The following is a 21,311-nucleotide window of genomic DNA, read 5'->3' on the forward strand; positions in this document are numbered from 1 at the left end:
CAGGAGCTTCTTTCATTGTTTTCAGGGGATCGACAAATTCTTTGCAATTATCACCATTTACCTTAGTCATGGAAGTATTATATATGAGCAGTTTGACTTACAAGTGATGTAACTTGACTTGCTGGCTTAAAAGGAAACGACCTGCATATGGCATGGCTATGTTAACTGTAAAGACCAGTACCCACCCCCATTCCAAATTCTACTGCATCAGTATGTCACAAGGTTAGCTGAGAGCCAGAGCACAGGCTGCAAGTATTGTGGCCTGCAGGGGAACAAATGATCCCCAAGTCTATGGCAAACACAGGGCTAAGCAGAGAAGGAATCTCATGTATATGGATTTGAATATTCTTTCGGGAATTTTACAAGTAAACAAAATGATTTAGTGAGCCAATTCAAACAAACTGTTCTAATATACACAAAGGCCTGGAGGAGAGGTTACAAGGAAAGCATGAGGTGTGGCCAGAGGCAGGTTTTGCCTCTACTTGCTCCCAAGTTTGCATGTGGGGTATCTTGACTTCACTTGCTGATTGTTCACTTACTAATGGAAGCTGTGTGGCTGGACAGAACCAGTCATGTGGAGCTGCATCAGGTGCTAAGGACCTATATCGCTAGTTTTATTTGCTGTAACGTAATTCTATTGTTGGCTATCTTAAATATTTGGGGAACAATTTGGACTGGAACATACTTCAACTGTCTTTTTTAGGACATCTCAATATGGATCAAATATTGCACATAATGTCCAAGCTATGGATGGCTATGGGTGGTACACACCGGAATCCCTAGACTGGGAGGTGGAAACATGAGGACTGTGGAGTTCAAGGTTAGCCTGGGCTGTATCTTGAGATCCTATCTCAAACACACACACACACACACACACACACACACACACACACACACACACACACACACACACACACACACACACACACACACACACACACACACACACACACAAAGCACAGAGAGCATATTCAAACGGAGATATTTGCTGTGATGCAGGACACTCTGAAGACAGTGTAAAAAAATTTAAATTATCTCACTGATAATTTCCATGAATTAACTACATGCTACCTTTTGGCCAGCTTGGGTTGAACATAAAACATCCAAGTTAATTTGGCTTTAATTTTTTTATTTTGTGATATTGGGGTTTATTATTTTAATCGGATTTTTAAAATACTGTTCTTCGTAAACAACATTATAGTTATATTTCTATTAGACTGCTGCTTTAGAGCATGGATCTGAGTACACCAACGCCATCTGCTGGATACACTAAGTGGTACCAAACAAGCTGGAGACTTCCTGAAGGGGTACTAACACTTGAACTGTGGGTCTAAAGCAGAACAGGATATAGCTGGACTCACAAAAACTGAAATTTATGCTACAAGGAAGGTACTAGGAATAGGCTTGTACAGTCTCTCAAATCCCAGGGAAATCATGACTTATTAGTCACAGCCAACATGCACAACTGATTCTGTTCACACTAGGTGCTCTAGGCCAGGACAAAAATGCCACTTGGGGGGCCCACCCTGAAGTAGGCTCTGGATGCCATCTGGCTGATCTTCTGGTCCCTCCTTCAAGGGTACCACCGCCGCCCCCCTCCCCGTCCCCCACCTCCCAGCCCCCTCCTGAGTCCTCACTTGCCCTGCCTTACAAACATTCACTACATCTTTCTCATGGTCTATTTCCTGTTTCCCATCTCATCTTCCTTTTTCCATTTCTTATGACTCTTAACATATAGTCATTATTTCTTTTTAGTTTTTTTTTGCCTTTTCCTCCTTTGTCCTTTAAGCTGTTTCAACTGGTTGGTCTTTAGTCTATTTAAGTTGGTCTTTTGTAGGAGTAATTGCTATCCAGTTGTCCCAGCCCTATGTGTTGAAGGGACTATTAGTTGCCCATTGGATGGTCCTGGTGCTCCTGTCAAGTCAACTGACCATGAGTTAACTTCTATTGCACTGATCTATCCATCTGTGCCTATGCCAGGACACAACAGGTATTACAGCTTTGCAACTGGACTTGAAATCAGCAAGTGCAAGTCCTCCAACTTTGTTCTTTTAACAAGATTGTTTGGCTATTCCGAATCCCTTTCATTTCCATACGAATTTTAGGATCAGCTTGTCAATTTCTGCAAAGAAGATAGTTCAATTAGTGGGGTTACACTTGCATTTATTCAGAGGTATTTGCTAGATTAGGCCGACAGAATGACAATAGGTAGCAACTCTGCCAATGCTATGGATTCAGAAGTAAGAAAATTTTTGTCCAAATCTGCTTCACTTGAGGCAACAAGGCTATGAACAGAGAGCACTTGGAGCATGACTTCTGTAGAGGTTAGACATAGTGGCATTTTGGTGACCAGTTGCTGACCCTCTCCCCTGCTCCTGTATGTCATCTGTAGTGAGGATGAGGGCACTCCTGTCCGACGCCACTGTGCTGGAGAAGTCAGCCACAGAGGCTGGATGCTATCTCCTTCCCACTTCCTCCTTCAGGGAACTTTGAAGACTTAAGCTGAGTTCCAACAGGACACCCACCAGCCTGGGGCCTGCCCCAGAGAGTCGGATGGGCATGGCAAACAATTCCCAGCTACTTATCTGTGCTATACAGGGGTCCCTCTGACAGAGGCAGGGCGGTCTCTAGCCTAGTGCCATTCCTTGGAACCCTGCCTACCTGGACACCTCTTCATAGTAAGGACACAGGGACCTACCTGCTTCACTCCACACAAGCATACATCTGATGCAATCAGGAAGGCCTAGGGCAGTCTGGAGTGTCAGCAGGAGGACAGGACAAGCTAAAAAGCTCTAATTGTTATACCCAAGATGCACTGAGTCCACTGAATCTCTGACCAGTCTCAGTGGACTCCAGAAATGTTTCATCAGATAACTACTGTGCACAGAGATGTGGAAAGCCTTCCTGGATTACAAAGGCACTCTCCCTGGCCTCACTATTTCAAATACTGCACCAGCTCCAGGATCTTCTGGGGAAATGGATTACTTTGCCTCTCTTAAGATACTCTTCCTTTGCCTGCTGGACAATCAAGAGCTCCTTCTGATCTATGCTCCAACTAACCTGTATGCTGAACCTTTAAATAAAGGTACCTAATATGCTAGTGTTTGCAAAAGGACTGAAATTCATAATTCATAAATCTAAGTCATGGGAGTAGGTATGAAATAGAGAGCGTAAGCCCAGTGCTGGTGGTTCACGCCTGTAATCCTAGCTACTCAGAAGGCTGAGATCTGAGGATCACAGCTCAATGTCCCCATGAGACTCTTGTGGTAAGAGTGCTAGTCTTGAACAAACAAGAGCTCAGTGCATAGGCCCTAAGTTCAAACCCCACAACTGACAAAAAAAAAAAAGCATTATAAATGCCTGGACTGGCCAGGCACTGGTGGCTCACGCCTGTAATCATAGCTACTCAGGAGGCTGAGATCTGAGAATCATGGTTCAAAGACAGCCTGGACAGGAAAATCCATGAGACTTATCTCCAATAAACAACCAGAAGTGGCGCTGTGGCTCAAGTGGTAGAGCTCTAGCCTTGAGATGAAGAGCTGAGGGACATCACCCAGGCCCAAAGTTTAAACCCCATGACTGACCCTCTCCCCCAAAAAAGAAGCCTGGACTGCACTTGCATGAAGCAGAGCAGGTTTCTTCTACACCCATTTGTAATAAATACACAGCAAGGTAATGAAAAATTCCCATTCTCCCATTTACCTTCCCCACTACTGATAAATCCAGCCTAGGACCAGCCTGTGCCTTCTCGGGAAAGGGAAAGAGGATACAGGTACATTTCAGTCCCCAAAGTTGTTTCTCCTCCTCTGGGAGAGGAAGTCACCACTAAGGGTACAAACCCAAGTTCAAAATGCTGTTGGAGATCATGTTACTTGTTTATAGTATGATATCATATCATCCAGCGTTTCAAAATTGACTGTGGGGGCTTGTGGTGTGGCTTCACGAGCAGGCGGGGGTGGCATGTGTGCAGTGCGGGGCTCCGGGCCCTCGGCACAGGGCTGCTCGGGGTCACTTGGTGCAGGTCCAGATCTGTTCCACATTTGGCTACTCAAAGAAGTTCTCTTTTGACCCACAAAGTAATCTGATGGTGGGGCAAACTCAGGATCCCGCTCAGCCCGGAGATCTGACTGTCTCTTCGACCAGTAACCAAAGGAAAATTCTAGTGAAGATGAGAAAGAATAGTTAGAATACTGATTAATTAATTACGAGATAAATTCATTGTTATTATTTGCCAATTAGCTTATACATGTATTTCTGAAAAGCCATTTTCATGCCTGTAATCCTAGCTACTCTGGAGGCTGAGATCCAAGGATCCTGGTTCGAAGCCAGTCTGGGCAAGAAAGTCCCTAAGACTCTATAACCACCAAAAAGCTGAAAGTGGAGCTGTAGGCTCAAGTGGTACAGGACTAGATTTGAGTACAAAAATTCAAGAACAGCACCTAAGTCCTGAGTTCAAACCCCAGGACCTAAAAAAAAAAGCCATACTGAACTCTGGAAGATAAGAAAGGCCAATGACAAAGCTTTGTCATTTGTCATTTGTCAAACATATTTTATATTGCCGGGTGCTGGAGGCTCACATCTGTAATCCTAGCTACTCAGGAGGCTGAGATCTGAGGATCACAGTTCAAAGCCAGCCCGGGTAGGAAAGTCTGTGAGACTCTTATCTCTAATAAACCACTCAGAAAACCAGAAGTGGCCCTTGGCTCCAGTGGTAGAGTGCTAGCATTGAGCTGAAAAGCTGAGGGACAGCACTTAGGCAGAGTTTAAGTCCTACAACCAACAAAAGGGGGGGTGGTATTTTATATCTACAAATAGTATTAGCAGCCAGGCATCAGTGGCTCATTCCTGTAATCCTAGCTACTCAGGAGGCCGAGACCTGAAGGGTCAAGGTTTGAAGCCAGCTGGGACAGAAAATTCTGAGACACTCTACCTTCAACTTAATCAGCAAAATGCCAGGTTGAAGATATGGCTCAAGAGGTAGAACAATAGTTGAGTATGAGATACTTAAGTGAGAGGGCAAGGCCAAGTTCAAGCCCCTGTGCTGGCACATTTGTGTATACGTACACACATATGCATACATACATACACACATTTACAATCAAGAAGTGACTTTAAGATATGGAAAGATTAGAGAAAGACTGTGAAAAGGCTTGCAGGTTCTGAAGACTGTCAAAAAAGGCTCTAAAATTCACTTGAAGAGAAAAAAAGAAAAAAATGGAATAGTCAAATCATTTGTTTGACAAGATACGGTATATCATACCAAAACATAAACTTTCATCTTTTGTTGAATTTTGTTGTCTTTCGTTGAGACACAGAAGAAATGTGTACAAATCTTAACTAAATTGTCATTCTACAGTATAACGCCACACAAAAACAGCACTAATTTAAACTTTTCCTTTGTGCTTCAATAAAACAAAAAACCCAATAAAACAAAAGGAGCTCCATCCTTTTGGCATGATGCCTTTGCAGACCCTGCTCTTTTATACTTGCATTTTACAGGTCTCCCGACTAGTGTGGAAAAGAAACAAGTTTAAGACTTTGAGGTTTCCTTAGACCTCTAAGGACCTTCAATACTCACCAAGGGGCTGGGGGTGGCTCAGCAGAGGGCCTGCCCAACATGTGCGAGAGCCTGGGTTCGATCCCAGCACCATAAACAACAGCACCATACCAGAATCACACTTGGGTAAAACAATGCACCCTCGTAAGGCTGCCGACTGGAAAAGGTTTCACACCTGACACCTTCTCCCTTACCTTTTCCTCGGTCCCACTCTCTGACGTGAGGTACTCCTGGCCTGGTATCCTTCCTCTCCTGGATGATGACTTCCACCTTGCTGCTCTGGGGAGCTGGAGCTGGAGCTGGAGCTGGCATAGCCTTTGCCTCTGATGGCAAAGGTCCAATAATGTCTCCATCTGTTTTACATATGGAAATAAGACCTCATTGTAATACTTTTTAAATGACCATGCTAGTCCTGAGAGTAAAAGCAACATCTAGTATTTATAGAGTACCTATTACATCCCAGGTGGCGGGCTGTGTAAGCACTTTATATACAACTAGTTATTGAACTCATAACAAATTAATAAATGCAGTATTCCATTTTATTCCCACTTTGACACTGAGGAAGACTCAGCTCAATGTTAAGAAAGGACTCAATGTTGAAAACGGACTTTACAACTTCGGGGGAGGAGGGTAGAAGGAGGAGTTGGGGAGATATGGAGGGAAGGAATAGTAGGGGAAAAACAAAGGAGATGTAACAATGTTCCATAGGAAATGTATTCATTACCTTACTCATGTAACTGTAACCCCTCTGTATAGTATCTTTACAATAAAAAGTAACTTAAAAAAAAAAAGGACTCTAAACCCAGGTTCAGAGATTTCAAAGACTGCTCTGTTATGCCCCCCAAGTTTTCCTAAGCCAACAATCAAAGGATCAGAAAACCCCAAATTAGCCAAGTAAAGCATCAAGCCCAGACAAAGCAAACACAGTCAGGGTGCTATGGAGCCATAACCTACAATGTGCTATTCAATTATGGCCATTTCTAAAGTTTCTAAATTTTAAAGAAAATATTTAAACAACAAACACAACAAAAACCCACTATGCTGGCACTTCACATCTCCTGGCATATCCCAGAGACAGAATAAAAACAAATAATATGCAGAGCTTAACATGTTACCATGATACCATTTAATGAAATTAAATAGATAATTTTCCAGTTTGTAACTTTTCAAAGGTAAAGTTTTGTCCAGAGGTTATAAAATGGCCTACTGTCTTTATCTTCTCGGTAATAAAACGGTCCAGGTTCAGCTGGGCGTGTGGTCGCCTCAAATGAGAGGTCATTTCCCAACTTCCCCTGTGCTAAGCACAGCCTAGTTTTGACCCTGCCATCAGGAGCAGCACTGGGGAACAGCAAGATGGGAGAAGCCTAGGATGTGATGAGCTCTGAGGCAGAGCTACTAAGATACCCTGATCACCCCACACCCTGAAGAGGGAAAACAGCCTTCTGTGCTCATGAAGGCATTCTGGAAAGGGTGTCTGTTGCCTGGTTCAGAGTCCGGCCATCACACATAGGAAGAGAAGGCTGACTGCCTGGGGTGCTCTGTGGTGTTCCCCAGGGACACGTGCTCCAAGCTCCCAATCCCAGTCTAGGGCACAATGCTTTGGAAAATTACCTATAACCATTTCGCTAAATTCTTTAGTTCCCAACTTTGGGAACATATTTTTTTGAGACTATATTATCACAAATAAAATTAAAATCTAAAAACTAGAAGAAAGAATTTTCAATGGTTTTACCACAAAGACATGGTAACTATTTGGGGAAACAGATCTATTCACCCTGACTTAAAGATTACACAATGTATACTTGTTTCAAAACATCAAAAAGCACTCAACACAATTTTTATTTTTTTATGTACACTTACATATGTACAAGATTGAACTTCACCTTAGATGCCTTTGTCTAAGTCTATATCTATGTTTTGAATGCCTAAGTCTCCCTTACTAAAATGACATTCCAGGAAACAACCCCATATATAGTTTATTAATATCTCTGTCTACTGTCGAAAAGGACTAGAGTGTCACTCTGTACCACTTTTGTTCTAAAAACTGCTTCTAGCAGTGCCTCAAAAGTTCATTTTCTGCCTACAGATAAAACTAAGTGGTGATTCCCACAATGCCAATCCCATCAGTGAGCATCAATGGGACGAGCATGCTCACCGTGAAATTCAGCAAGCAAGACACAACTTACCTCCATTTTCTTCTCCTGCCCCATCTTCTTTGCTTTTCTTCATCTTTTTTTGTCGAAGCTTAGAAAGTCTTGCTTCTAACATAGCTTTTCTTTTTTCCTTTATGTTTTCTCGTTTTGTTCTTTGATCTGTTGTCTTAACAGGATATAGAAAGTTACAAAATTATTTGAAGCCAAATGTACAGTATTTCTGCTTAAATGAATGAAATGATTTTTTTCGAAAAGACTGATTTTCACAGTATCTCTAAAAAGCTCTCCTTGAGACCCTGAAAACAAACTTATTACACAAACATCTGATGTTTTCCCTTAAAGAAACTTTATTTTCTTACTCAAACCATCCCCAAAACACCGCAGATTTAAAACATGAAAGTCACATTAGGTCTGAAAAGTTTCTTTTGGGGAGGAGGAGGGTACTATTGGGAGTTTGAATTAGGTCAACAGTGTTCTACTGCTTGACCCATAGCCCCCAGCATCTTTGCTTTAGTTTTTTTGTTTTTGTTACTTTTAATTTTTTTAATTGTTTCTAGAAAGGTGATAGACAGATGGGCTACTGTTACATAAGTCGGGTATTAAGTACATTTCATGTGGACAGTGTTACTCCTTTCTTTATTCTCTCCCCCCCCCCCCTTTATTTTTGCACTGTTTACCTTGGCCAACCTCACATCATATACCTCCCATGTAGCTAGGAGGCCTACGCCACCACCACGCCAGCTTGTTTGTTGATAGGGGGTCTTGTTAACGTTTTTGCCTAGGCTGGCCTTGGACTGTAACCCTCCTGATCTCCATCTCCTGAGTAGCTTGACACAGTTCTAATTTTAAAGTTTAAAAGCACAAGAAACCTTTACACGACCTACTATAGCATTTTGAATTCCTACTTTTATTTGCTGCTTTTTCTGCACAACAAGCCCAACGAAAACCAGTTACTGAAATCCTTAATTTGACTTTGAATTAATTTGTACCTGTTCCCGTAGCATCTCTAAAGTTTTCATCTGCTTGTTTCTCAACTCTTTGTCTTGGGCAAAGGCAAAATATCCAACACCGAGTTGTCGGGCCTCTGAAATAAGTCAAAATTATTCAAAAGATTAGATGACTCTATCAGTAAAACACTCAAGATCTCCTAACCTAAAGGAAACACAGTGATATTTACACACTTTAAAAAAAATTAGAACTAGTTTTCATTGTGTCCCATGTGATAAACATAACAAAGATGCATAAATTTTAGCTATGGCTGTTCCTACTTTTCTCTGGAAATGTAATGGAACTTCTATGTAATGGAAGGTATTCCAATTTCTAGTCTTTTTTTTTTCTATAAACAGAGGGATTATCTGAATTTCCAAAGCAGCATCTTGACCTCTGTGTCAGAGCTGTTGGCAGGTGGTGACAGCAGTCCTTTCAGAGCACTGGAGGACAAGCATACCATTTTCTCGGATGTCTTCATAATGGACGGGCCCCACTGGCTTTTTCAGGGCTTCCCTTTCCTCTTCCTCCCATTGCTGGCGCTGAAGTTCTTTCCTCATGTCTTCAGATAACAAGGTTTTCTCATTCGCAGGACTAACAAAGCTAGTAGAAGAACAGAGCAAAAAAACTCTTCAAAAAGACTGTGGGAAAGCAGTGCCTAAGCTCAATCCATTGGATCTGGACAGGGAACAACACAGACACATTTTAGTGGTGACACTACAGCTGGAATCCAGGCGTGGAGCTTGCTAGGCAGGTGCTCTGTCTGTCACTAGTCACACTCAATATTTTTTTCTTTCCTTATTTTTCTGGTGGGGGTCTCATATATTTGCCAGAATGAACAGCAATCCTATTATACAAATAGGATCCGTGCCCAGCTGGGATGACAGACATGACTATTTTGCACCTGGCTCATTTGTTGAGGCAGTCTCACTGACTCTGCCCAGGCTGGCTGTCAACTGCAGTCCTCCACTTCCCAGGGAGCTGAGGTCACAGGTGTGCCCCACCTCCACCTCCAAGAAACACTATTTGATAAAGACAACAGTTACCTAGCAAAGCTTTCTGATCAACAATACTGGTATTTTCCTTTTAAATCAAGAGCCAGATGTATTATACAGGCAAACTGGTGTCTTGCCTCAGCATTCAAGACAAAAGCAATGGGCTGTAGTAGTACATGTCAGTAGTCTCAGCACTTGGGAGTTAAGAGACAAGAGGATCATGAGTTCAAAGCAAGCCTGGGACATGGCAAGACACTATCTAAAACAAAATCAAAACCAAAAAAAAACAAAAGAAAACCAAAAAGACATAACTTTCCTTCTCATCTTGGTTCTGGGGAGGAGGAAAAAAGAGGCAGCACCGGCAAGGAGAAAGAACTCCTAGGAACTGTTAGGGAGGGCCTAACCCCATGCACAGGCACCACTTCTTGTCCTGGCAGATGGCCATGGTCTCTGCTCTCCCTTTCTTGCTGAGTCCAGGCCTACCTGTAAGATTCCTGGCTTGGAAGGCTCCGACAAGATGGAGCATCTTCCAACAATTCTCACACAAAAGTTACTTGTGATGAAAAAAATGTAGGCACTTTACAGATATTCCCCAAATATTTTAGCAAGTCATCTCATTCTAGCCCTATCCACCGCACCCTCTCCACTTTCTCTCTCACACACACATAAATATATAAGAAACAGAAAAAAAAACTAGGCTGGATGCATGATTGCAGTGGTATAGCTATATAAGCAAGCCAAGCAATTAAGAACCCTAATACTGGGCAAAATAGAAGAGATGATAATCCATGGAAACTGTTTCCTGGGTGTGGCTCATGTGCATACAGATACTCTATCCACTGAAGTGCTTCAGTAAATATTCTCAAACATCAGAAAAAAAATCTTTGTGGAACAATAAAGATAACTGGCAGTGATTAAACAGTGTCTCCTGGTAAGAGGTGCACACCAAAACTTACAGTCTCCCTTGAAGGTTTTTGTCCATCTCCAGCAGGTCTGGCAGGTCCTTCCTCATGCAGCGCCGAGACCGCCCCAGAGAGTCCACGTAGTCCACCCTGAAAGGAAAGTGAGAGGCTAGGGACAAAGTCTGGTGCACAGGGGCAGGTCTCTCTGTCAGGCAGCTAGTGCAGTGAAGAAATGCAGGCCTTGTGAATGCAATTTTAAAGTCAGCTGAAAGAATTCAATCTAAACAATTATTTGTGGTTTGATAAACATATAAATAACATTTTTAATAAAAAAGAAATAATATGACTTCATTACCAAGAACCTTGAACCTCAGAGATCACTACCATTAAGAACATGTTTTCTAAAAGACCCACTTTCTAATTCTGCCCTGCTTTCTTCTCATCGGTACAATTTTTTCCATTGTGTTACAGATTTCCTGATTAAAAGAGGTGGTATTTTTCAGGTATTTTTATTAGAAGGAAGCAATCACTATACCTATTTCTTCATCTTTGCCCTAATTACACAGCAGAGACAAGGCAGCCAGCAAACAGCACAGCACATGAAATTCTGTGACTTTCTACCAATAGGAAAGATCTGTGGGTTCTCACAGAAAACATTTTATTTACAATAAGATACAATGCAAGGTATCTCACATAGCCTTTTGCAGGATGCTGACAACACCACAGGAACCAATAGGTACTAGTGAACCAATTCAAGGTCCATCAGTCTCTTTCCTCTTAAGTAATGCTGATTTTCATTGTTAGCCCATTATCTAAAAATGCAGAAATCTACTACTATAGTTTATAGCTGATTGCCACAGATATGAAACTTCCAACTGCTAAAAGCAGATTAAAAAAAAAAAAGTGAATGGGAGGAAACCAGCAGGCCAGATGGTCTGTGTAATTTACAGTATTTTTACAGGAAGATTTTTCCACCACCTGGAATGTAACTACTGTTACAAGGATTTTATGAACTGTTATAATTCTAGCATTTAGTGTTAAAATAATACTTGCAGTGTGTCTTATTTCATATATGGTAGCATGTGGCGCTTTGCATTGTCCCTAGACTCAAATCACTGACAAATTGCTTGTAATCATATAGGCATTAATAAGCAAAAATAAAATGAGCTTTCAAAGGAAATGTGATTTCTTTTCAGAAAAGCAATCACAAAGTATTCTGTTCTTCAGTGGGCCTCCAAAACAGATCCTGTCAGCAGAGAAGGAAGACAGCAGTCAGCAATGGCTCTGTTTCATTAGTAATTGCTTACTGAGCAGCCTGGCTGCCTGGGCAAGCTTGGAGCTTCCAGGCAGAGTGAGCTCCCCTCTGCCCCATCTCTTGGGGAAGGTGGGAAACATGTGAGAAGTCCTTACTATTTTTCTGAAGCCCATCCAAGATCAGATGAGCATTCAGATGATGAAGGCATTGATAAAAGAGGATACATGTTCTCTTTGTTCCTACAGCAGAGCCAGACAGTGGCCAAATGTTCTTTAAGACATAAGCTTTTTTAGAAGGTAGGTAGAAAGCCACCTGTTTTATCTTAATAGAGTGTTATTTCTGGACTACCACAGACCTTCAGTAGTATTTGAACATAAGAACTTGGCTTCCTATAAACAACGGCCCACAGGATCACAGCCTGATAAAATGACAAAATATGCCACAAACAGTCCTAAGCAAGTTCTAAGAAATACCCCATAATGAGGACACGGAGTTTGACAGCAGGTCACAGTCAAGATTATTAAGTCTCTAAGCAATGTCCTGTGTGCGGAATGAGTGTCTAGGGAGAGAAAATAATTACAATGGAATCTTCCTTCTAATTTCTACTGACTTGATTGACTCATAAGCCAGTAAGGATGTGGCATCCTTCACATAAACAGAAAACCCAGGAAGATTTCAAAAATGAAGCTTTACAGAGTATCTGTTTATGCTCCAGAGAGTAAATTCTTGGGCAGCCTAGATTGTTTATCTCTCTCTCTTTTTTTTTTTTTTTTTGCCGGTCATGGGGCCTGAACTCTGGGTCTGGGCGCTGTCCCTCAGCTATTCAGCTCAAGGCTAGTGCTCTACCACTGGAGCCACAGTGCCACTTCCGGCTTTTTCTGTTTATGTGGTGCTGAGGAATCGAACCCAGGGCCTCATGCTTGCAAGGCATGCACTCTACCGCTGAGCTACCTTCCCAGCCCCTATTGTTTATCTCTTAATGCTAAATGATTGTGGAAACATGGAATGAGACACTCTAATCTCTATTTCACAGATAAGACTCTGGGTCTCAGAGAAGTCAGGAATTTGGTTGAGGTCACATAGGGAGCAGAAGGTAGCATCCACATCTCACTAGCAGAAAACATGCTGGACGGGGCTTGCCCACGACCAACAACAACAAAAAGCTAACATAAATCTGAAAGTGTCACTCTGCTCTCTCCCGCTATCACCCACCATTCCTCACTAGGGTCCTGCGGAGGAGGTATGTCTCTTTCAGGAAGGTTGTCGCCATCTTCGTCATCATCCCTTTCTATTCCTTTCAAGGACTCTCTATTGACACCAAACGCCTCCATTTCTCTGCGTCTGTCTATGATCTTCTGTGTGAAATCCACAAGGTACATATCTTCCACTTCCTCATCTAGGACACAAAAATCAATTTTCAGGTTACTGACATCAAGGAAGAAAACCATGCCTGGGACTGGCAGACAGTCATCACGCTCACTGCCTGGAAGCTCAGGTGCCCATGGTTCACAGTGTTTCCACCCTAGAGTGCTTTGCAAAGACTCAGGGCACTGGCACCTAAGAGCAAGCTGTCAACTGGCCACTGGAAACATGGATCACACACAAAAAGATCTTTTAAAAGCCCCAAATTTTTCTTCTTACTCAATAAGTCATCTGAGCAAGCAATACAGTCTCAGAACACCATTTTACAACCACCAAAACCCTCATTTTCAGTGACTTTTGTAGGAGCAGAATAGCATTTCTTCTGCTGCAGATCAGGACAGTGGATCTGCAGGTGCAACAGCCTTTCTAAGCACTGGGCTGTACCTTTGCCCCTTATTAACCAGGTAATGGGCAGGGCAAATGTTCTGCAGGTCATAACTCAGGTAAAAGTAGCCATCTGAACTTCTTTCAAGCTCATGGACAAGGCTGTAGAACACACGGCGCTCTACAGGATACTGTCTGCCCTGGGGCTGAAGAGCATGTGAGGAGCTAAGACACATGCTGACCAGGATACAGCAACCCACAACGTTAGTTTAATTTCACCCAGGACAGCTCACATAATTGCAGACAATATCATGTGAAGTTTTGCTATGGTTAAGGTAAGTGAGTATTTTTCTCTGAGGACACAGATAAAGATATACTGAGCAGCTACTAAGAGTCTCTGTCACCAGCAAGCACTGTAATCCCGTTTAGAGGAGAGTCTCCGAAGCTTATTGGCTCAAGCACACAGGTCAGTATTGCCATCAAGATGCAGGCTGGAAGCCTTGTCCAGACTAGATCTGGACATCCACAGTCCTTTGGACCTGGTTTCTGTTTCAATGACTCAAGCCAGAATCAACAAAAACGAGTGTAGTAATCAGCCAACGACAAATGCTGGAGGGGATGTGGAGAAAGAGGAACCCTATTACACTGCTGGTGGGAATGTACACTTACACAACCACTTTGGAAAGCAGTCTGGAGAGTCCTTAGAAAGCTAAAGATTGACCTCCCTTACAACCCAGTCATACCACTTCTAGGCATCTACCCTGAACAACAGGAACCAATATACAAGGACACGTGCACCTCCATGTTTATTGCAGCACTGTTCACAATAGCTAGGATATGGAAACAACCCAGATGCCCCACCACAGATGAATGGATCCAAAAACTGTGGTATCTATACACAATGGAATATTATGCAGCCATTAGAAAGGACAAAATAATGGCATTTGCAGGGAAATGGATGGAGCTAGAAGGAATCATGTTGAGCGAGGTAAGCCAAGAACAAAGAGACAAACGGTACATGGTCTCCCTGATAAGTGGATGCTAAATCCAAAATGTTAGGTGATATGACAAAACTAACAGGACTTAAGAAACAAAGAACTCCCATTCATCTGGTCGAACCACTACTAAATATCCCCATACTGCTGATCACATATATGGTATATAACATGTGAGCACCGTTATATATTACAGACTGTGATTGACAATTTGCTCCAGGAAAGTTAGAATGAACTTGTGACTTTAAATGAGTATCATCATTCCACAATACTGTGAACTTCCGGAAATTACGTAATCACTTAATCACAATTAAAAAAAAAAAGAACCCCGGGGAAGGGAGGGAGGGAGGGGATGGTAGGGGGAGAACAATGGAGGGGGTAACAATGTTCAAGAGGAAGTGTACTCATTACCTCACTCATGTAACTGTAACCCTCTGTATACTATCTTTACAATAAAAAAAAAATTAAATTAAAAAAAAAACAAAAAAAACCCGAGTGTAGTACTATCTCAGAGAAGAGACGTGCTCTCTGGAGCCCAGGTGCAGGAGCACACTGGTGAGGCCACCTGGTGACAATCACCAACTGATTCTGCAGAAAAGTAGCAAAGCCTTCCCACACCTCCCAGCTCTTGAGTGTCTGTGTGCGAAGGGACACTGGTTGGCCCACACCCAGCCTTCTTCTCTACCACTGGGCCACTGCCCCAGCTAGGGAAGATGGCCCTGCTCAGTGCTGGCCCTGTCCATGCCCTGCTGATCTACTCGCATACCATTCCTACCACAGAACCCATTCCCCAGTTCGCCAAAACCCTTAAGGCAGTATCAAAGATGCTATATGTCCAGAAAATAACCTAAGCACACCATCATTCTTCCTCCCTTCTGACAATGAAAAGTGTCCTGCCTCTCAAAATCCCTCCTACTATTTTTTAACCCAAATTAGTGTTGAAAAAGAAGAGGTATGTTATTCCCATTGTTTTAAAGCAATCATATGCGCCTCACAGAAATAAAACAAAGAGGAAAAATGGGAGAAAAGAACCTGGACACAGTGATATAACTCTAACTCTCACCTACTTTCTTTTTTACTTAAACAAAGATGTAAACTTAACCTTAAACTTCAGCTATAACATAACGATGGCCCACTGAAACCTTTTTAGACCCATGAAGGGCTCTGTGACACCTGCCTCACTGTAGCCACTGGGCAATCAGTGGACTATCCTATCCTGTTTTGGAGCAGCACTGAAGGCAAAAATCTCTCCCTTTTCTTACAGCTCTTTAAACATATTAATATCCATGCTACCTATGAGTTACAGAAAATGAAGTAAATACAGAAAATAAATTATTGACATTACCTATAAAGTCTCCTTTAGTCATTTTTTCATATAACTTGGCTTTTTCTTCTAATTTTTCCCTAGGAGAAAAAAAGACAAGTATTAGGAATAGTCTTACAACTGCCGTTTCTGGTGAGGGTGCCACATCCCCAGCCCAATCACAGCCATTTCCCCAGTGCCTGGTGCAACCAGCACCGACTGCCCTGTCCTGGCACTTGTTAGATATGGACACATCTATGTTAAAAACAGCATGAACAATACCGTGACACACTAATAAGCAACACTGGCAACGGAATAAGCAGCTTCTCTGCTTGTATTAATTCTGGTAACATTCTGAGTACTAGAGGCAAACACCTGTAGACCATGCACTGTGAGAATGAAATACCACATAAATTACTGGCCAGCTGGGCATAGTAATTCTTGCCTGTAATCTTAGCTACTGTGAAGGCAGAGATGAAAAGGATCACAGTTTTGAGTTCAATCTGGGCAGAATGGTTAGGACTCCAGCAGGAATGTCAATACAATGACAAGCAACAAAAAGGCAAGAGACTTATAATAGATTAAAGGGCTTGTTTTAGTCAGACTTTGCATCACTGTGATGAAATACCTGACAAAAACTCCTTTTGAGATAAAAGGACTTAATTTAAAAATAGCTCAGTTCAGAGGTTTCAGTCCATCATGGTGGTGGGAAGACACAGTGAAGGAGGTTGTTTAACTCATGGCAGCCAGGAAGCACAGTGAACACAGGAAGGGGCTAGGCAGAGTGGGAAATCTTTTCTCTTCTAAGGGACATTCAGGTATTTATAACATCATTGGAGGGTCATACAAGGAATTATCAATACTGACAGACAGGCCCCTGGCAGCGCACAAACACGAGTCTGTCTTGTCCTGTCCTGTCCCATACCAATGATTTTGAGGGCCCAGGCCAAACAATCCCCACCCTTGCTGGATGCACCCAGTGACCTCTTCTTGCCACCAGGTCCCATTTTCCAAAGTCCCACTACCTCCAATATCTATTCAACAGCCTAGTCAAAATTCAAATCCATCCACTGTTATCATTCACTAGGTCTCAGCCCTCATGATCTAATCATCCGTGGAAACACCGCACAGATACCCCAGAGGTGGGCTTCCTAATTTTTTAGGCACTGCTCAGCCCAGTCACATGGACAACCAAGATTAATTATCAAGATAGGTGTCCATGGCTCCCACCTGTCATCTTAGTTACTCCAGGGGCTAAGATCTCAGGATCCCAGTTCAAAGCCACCTCAGGCAGGAAAGTCCATGAGATTCTTATCCAATTAACTACCAAAAAGCCAGGAGTAGAGATGTGGCTCAAGTGGCAGAGTGCCAACCTCAAGCAAAAAAGCTAAGGGATAGCATACAGATTCTGAGTTTAAGCTCTACTACTGGCACACACATGCACACAAAACCAAAAAACATTAACCATCCCAAGGACCAAAGAGAATTGATAACTAAATATAATATGTAATCTCTAAATCCTGAACGTAAAAACAGCTATATAGGATGTAAATGTACTGCATAATCTGAAATATGGACCACAAAATGCTAAATTTGTCTTACCAGGGTTACGTTTCTTGTGTATGATAGCAGTATTGTGACTATGTGAGCTAATGTCTTGGAACTTGCAAGACATGATGAAAATAACTCTAAGATAAAGTGTCATGACACTCCAGTGTCCCTGTACCTATACATCTGTGCAGGGGTGGAGAAGAAAAGGGAAGGAGCAAAGAAAAAAAAAAGGAAATGAGAAAGTACGTTATTTGCGAATTTAGGTGAAGAGTACTATAGTAATCTTTGTTCTCTTCTTTGGGAGAGGGCAAGTTTGGGGTCTATGATGCTAGACATTATATCATCTAGTCCAAAAACACATGGGACACTTCTTCAAAGAGTGCTGACAGGGCTGGGAAGGTGGCTCAGTGGTAAAGTGCTTGCCTTGCATGCATAAGGCCCTGGGTTCGATTCCTCAGCACCACATAAGCAAAAAGAAAAAAGTCGGAAGTGGCGCTGTGGCTCAAGTGGTAGAGCGTTAGCCTTGCGCTGAAGAGCTGAGGGATAGCACCCAGGCCCAGAGTTCAGGCCCCATAACTGGACCCCCCCCCCAAAAAAAAGAGATCAAAGAGTGCTGACAAGGGCAGTGGTGGGGGTAAAGCTCAGTGGCAGAGTGCTTTGTTCAATATGCATTCTGTTCCTAGAACTATAAAAGTAAGTAAATATTGCTTGTTAGTCAGTTGTGGGCTTGAACTTGAACCCTGGTTATTGTCTCTGAGGTCTTTTTGCTCAAACTAGTGCTATACCACTTTGAGCCACAGCTCCACTTCTGGTTTTCTGGTGGTTAATTGGAGATGAAAGTCTCAAGGACTTTCCTGCCCAGCCTGGTTTTGACCTGCAATCCTCAGATCTCAGGCTCCTGAGTAGCTAGGATTACAGATTTGAGTCACCGGCATCTGGCATAAATATTGTTATTAGCATAATGATCTAACAAAAGCTCAAAGCAGGACCCTTAAGCAAAGAATGTTTTGTTTTGTTAAGGTACAATTTGTACACTAGCTCATGCTGCAAAAGCAAAAAGAGCTGAGGATATGGTTCAAGTGGTAGAGTTCCTTTCTAGCAAGCATAAAGCTTTGAGTTCAAATCCAAGTACCATCATAACTAAAAAATTAATTTAAAAAAAAAGGTAACATGCATGGCCTCTTATTTTTAAGAGGCTGGCTGACCCTGCATAAACCTATATTTAATTAACTGGGAGTCAAAATATTCAGAAACATGTTACATTGTTGCTGATATGTGCTGCATTAAGAATGCAATAAGGCAGGTGCTGGTGGTTCCTGCTTGTAAACCTACTACTCAGGAGGCTGAGATCTGAGAATCCTGATTTGAAGCCAGCCTGGGCAGAGCAGTCTCCTTGAGGCTCTTATCTCCAATAAACCACTCAAAAAAAAGTGTAAGTGCTGGGTGCCAGTGGCTCACACCTGTAATCCTAGCTACTCAGGAGGCTGGGATCTGAGGATCACAGTTCAGGAAAGGTTGTGAGACTCTATCTCCAATAAACCACTCAGAAAACCAGAAGTGGTGCTGTGGCTCAAGTTGCAGAGTACTAGCCTTGAGCTGAAGGAGCTGAAAGACAGTGCCCAGGCCCAGAGTTCAAGCCCCATGACCGACAAAAAAAAAAAAAAAACCCAGAAGTGGAGTTGTGGCTCAAGCGATAGAGTGCTAGCCTTAAGCACAAAGAAGCTCAGGGACAGCGCCCAGGCCTTGAGTTGAAGCCCCACAACAACCAAAACAAAAAAACAAAAAAAAGACTGCAATATTGCTTTTGCTTATACTAAAAATATACGGATTTGTTGTGGTTATTATTATTATTCCCTAAATGCTACAGTGTAACAACTACAGTGTTAAGTCCTCTAGGGAGGACAGGGAAGTGTAAGGAAAGATTGCACATATTATATGTAAACGCTCTAACACTTTATATAAGGGACTGAGCACCCTCAGGTTTAGATATCTGAAGGAAAAAGGAATGGGGTACTGGATCTAAGAGATGCCCCTCAGATATTGAGGATCAACTGTGTATTTATAAGTGTATTTGGCTTAAAAACTGATGTGCATCACATCTGCACATCAAAGAGTGAAACCAACACTGCTTGGGCATCCTCAATGTAACAGTACCTTGCTTTGTCCAAAGTCTTCTGTTCCTCAATCTTCTGCTCAACATCCTTCTCAGCTCTATTTGAAATCCCTGTGTTCTGTTTGTTCCAAATACTTGGCTTCTGGAGAAAAATTCAAAAGGACAAAACAGAACCACATTACTGAGAGAAAAAAAAAATCTCTTGTCTTAAATAGGAGATCTGCACATGCACAGCTGGGGCTAAGAGCCCAAACTCTACTAACTGCATCCAATTGCTTCTCCACTGTCTTCTCCACCTCATAACTTTGCTCTAGTTCAACATGTTAACAGAAATGTATATACTACAGAGAATTAGTCATACAGATAGTGGATGCTCTTGCCTATAAAACTCAAAAGCTATTTACAACTCAAAGACCCTGATTTTTTGGGGAAAGGAGTGGGGTTGGATACAGAAAACCTATAACAGATTATCTTCCATGAGAATGTGAATAATCTGTGAAAGTATTATAATGTGCTTGGAAAACATTTTACTGATTTCTATTTTAAATGACTATGTATGCAAATGGTCAAGTAGGTTTTTTTTCTTTTATCACATTTATGGTATATACAATACTGATGCTTTCAAAAAATCTTAGTACGGTGTAACTTTCATGTTTGCAATCAGCAGAGATAGATTTTTTATTTTACCTTATTAGTTGTCTTGGGTTTTCCCAAAACTCCAGAATCCTTCAGAAGTTTTTCTTGTTTGAATTCTTCTTGTTTTCGGAAGAGTTCAGCCTTAAGATCTACCAACTGGAAATAAAACCAGTAAGTAAATAAAAATATTTCAATTCTCGCAGGTGAAAGGGTTGCTGTCACTGTAACTCTCGAAGCAGTACTTCGACTTCCTCTAAATGAACTCGGACTGAGTCACATCTCAGTCCAGCTCTCCAGTAGCGAGGGGAGAGCGACACTACGACTTTTACGTGTGTCCTCTTCAGACTCGAGGTGTTTTTGAGTCAAGGTCTCACTGTGTAATCCAGGCTGCCCTGGAACGCCTCGACCTCCTACATGCTGGCGTTACAGGGGGGTGTCACCAAGCAAAGGCTCGACAGTTGCTGTTCTACGGACAGGGGGTGTGTGTGTACGAGCATCCCCTGTAAGTCGCGCGTATCCTGTAAACACTTGTGGAAAGCGGCAGTGACGGCTCAGCGGTGTGCGCGTGCGCAGTGCCGGGCGCCAGGTCAGGCCGGAGCGCTCTCCCGCTCGGCTGGCGGAGCGGCGTCACGGCCCTTCCCGCCCCGCCATGTCGGGCCCGTGTGAGGGGAGGGAGGCCGAGGGCAGCCGGGCTCTCCCGGCCCGCACAGGGCCGGGGCGGAGGCGCGGGGCCCGGCCCACACTCACCGACGACGCCGTCACGTCCAGAGGCTTTTTCCGACGGTCCATGGCCGCGCCGTCCGGCCGGGCGGCGCCGACGCCGCCTCCCAGGAACGCCGAGGGTCCGCGAACGCCGCCCGGCGCGGCCGGAAGTGAGCGGTGACGACGCCGACCGCGTGACCCCGGCGCCATCTTAAGCGCGTCCGCCGACGCCATCTTGGGACGGTCCGCGGCTGAGACCGACGTGCGGCCGGCGGGAAGGGCGCGGTCACGGCCGCCATCTTGGGAAGGGAAGGGCGCGCCCGGCCGCGTCTCGGGGGTGGGGGGGAGGGAGGGCGAGGCTGCCTGCGGACCCGCCGCGCGCCGCACGCCGCCGCTTTGCCCGCGCCGACCGAGTT

General features: G+C 43.3%; 1 protein-coding gene across 1 annotated transcript; it reads right to left on the reverse strand.

Moving 5' to 3' along the window:
* Window positions 1-1,094: 1,094 nt before the first annotated feature.
* On the reverse strand, window positions 1,095-21,046 carry LOC138822730 (coiled-coil domain-containing protein 174-like). The gene is made up of 11 exons (XM_070015639.1): window positions 20,941-21,046; window positions 20,245-20,349; window positions 19,599-19,699; window positions 15,936-15,994; window positions 13,062-13,245; window positions 10,649-10,744; window positions 9,158-9,300; window positions 8,700-8,794; window positions 7,744-7,876; window positions 5,752-5,910; window positions 1,095-4,159 (listed from the first exon to the last, which is right to left on the reverse strand). The coding sequence occupies exons 1-11, from the start codon at window positions 20,980-20,982 to the stop codon at window positions 3,864-3,866; spliced, it is 1,413 nt and encodes a 470-aa protein (XP_069871740.1). The 5' UTR covers window positions 20,983-21,046; the 3' UTR covers window positions 1,095-3,863.
* Window positions 21,047-21,311: the final 265 nt, after the last annotated feature.

The sequence above is a fragment of the Dipodomys merriami genome, unplaced genomic scaffold, assembly GCF_024711535.1.
Source record: "Dipodomys merriami isolate MVZ:Mamm:240054 unplaced genomic scaffold, mDipMer1.0.p SCAF_114, whole genome shotgun sequence".
Taxonomy (NCBI): Eukaryota; Metazoa; Chordata; class Mammalia; order Rodentia; family Heteromyidae; genus Dipodomys; species Dipodomys merriami.

Excerpts from the sequence above, each read along its gene's own strand:
- LOC138822730 (XM_070015639.1), bottom strand. The coding sequence starts at position 20,982 with ATGGACCGTCGGAAAAAGCCTCTGGACGTGACGGCGTCGTCG. Across the intron at positions 9,301-10,648 it reads AAAAACCTTCAAGGGAGACT|CTTTGTTAGTCCTGCGAATG; the intron begins GTAAGTTTTGGT and ends TTCTTCTACTAG. Across the intron at positions 7,877-8,699 it reads TAGAGATGCTACGGGAACAG|ACAACAGATCAAAGAACAAA; the intron begins GTACAAATTAAT and ends TATCCTGTTAAG.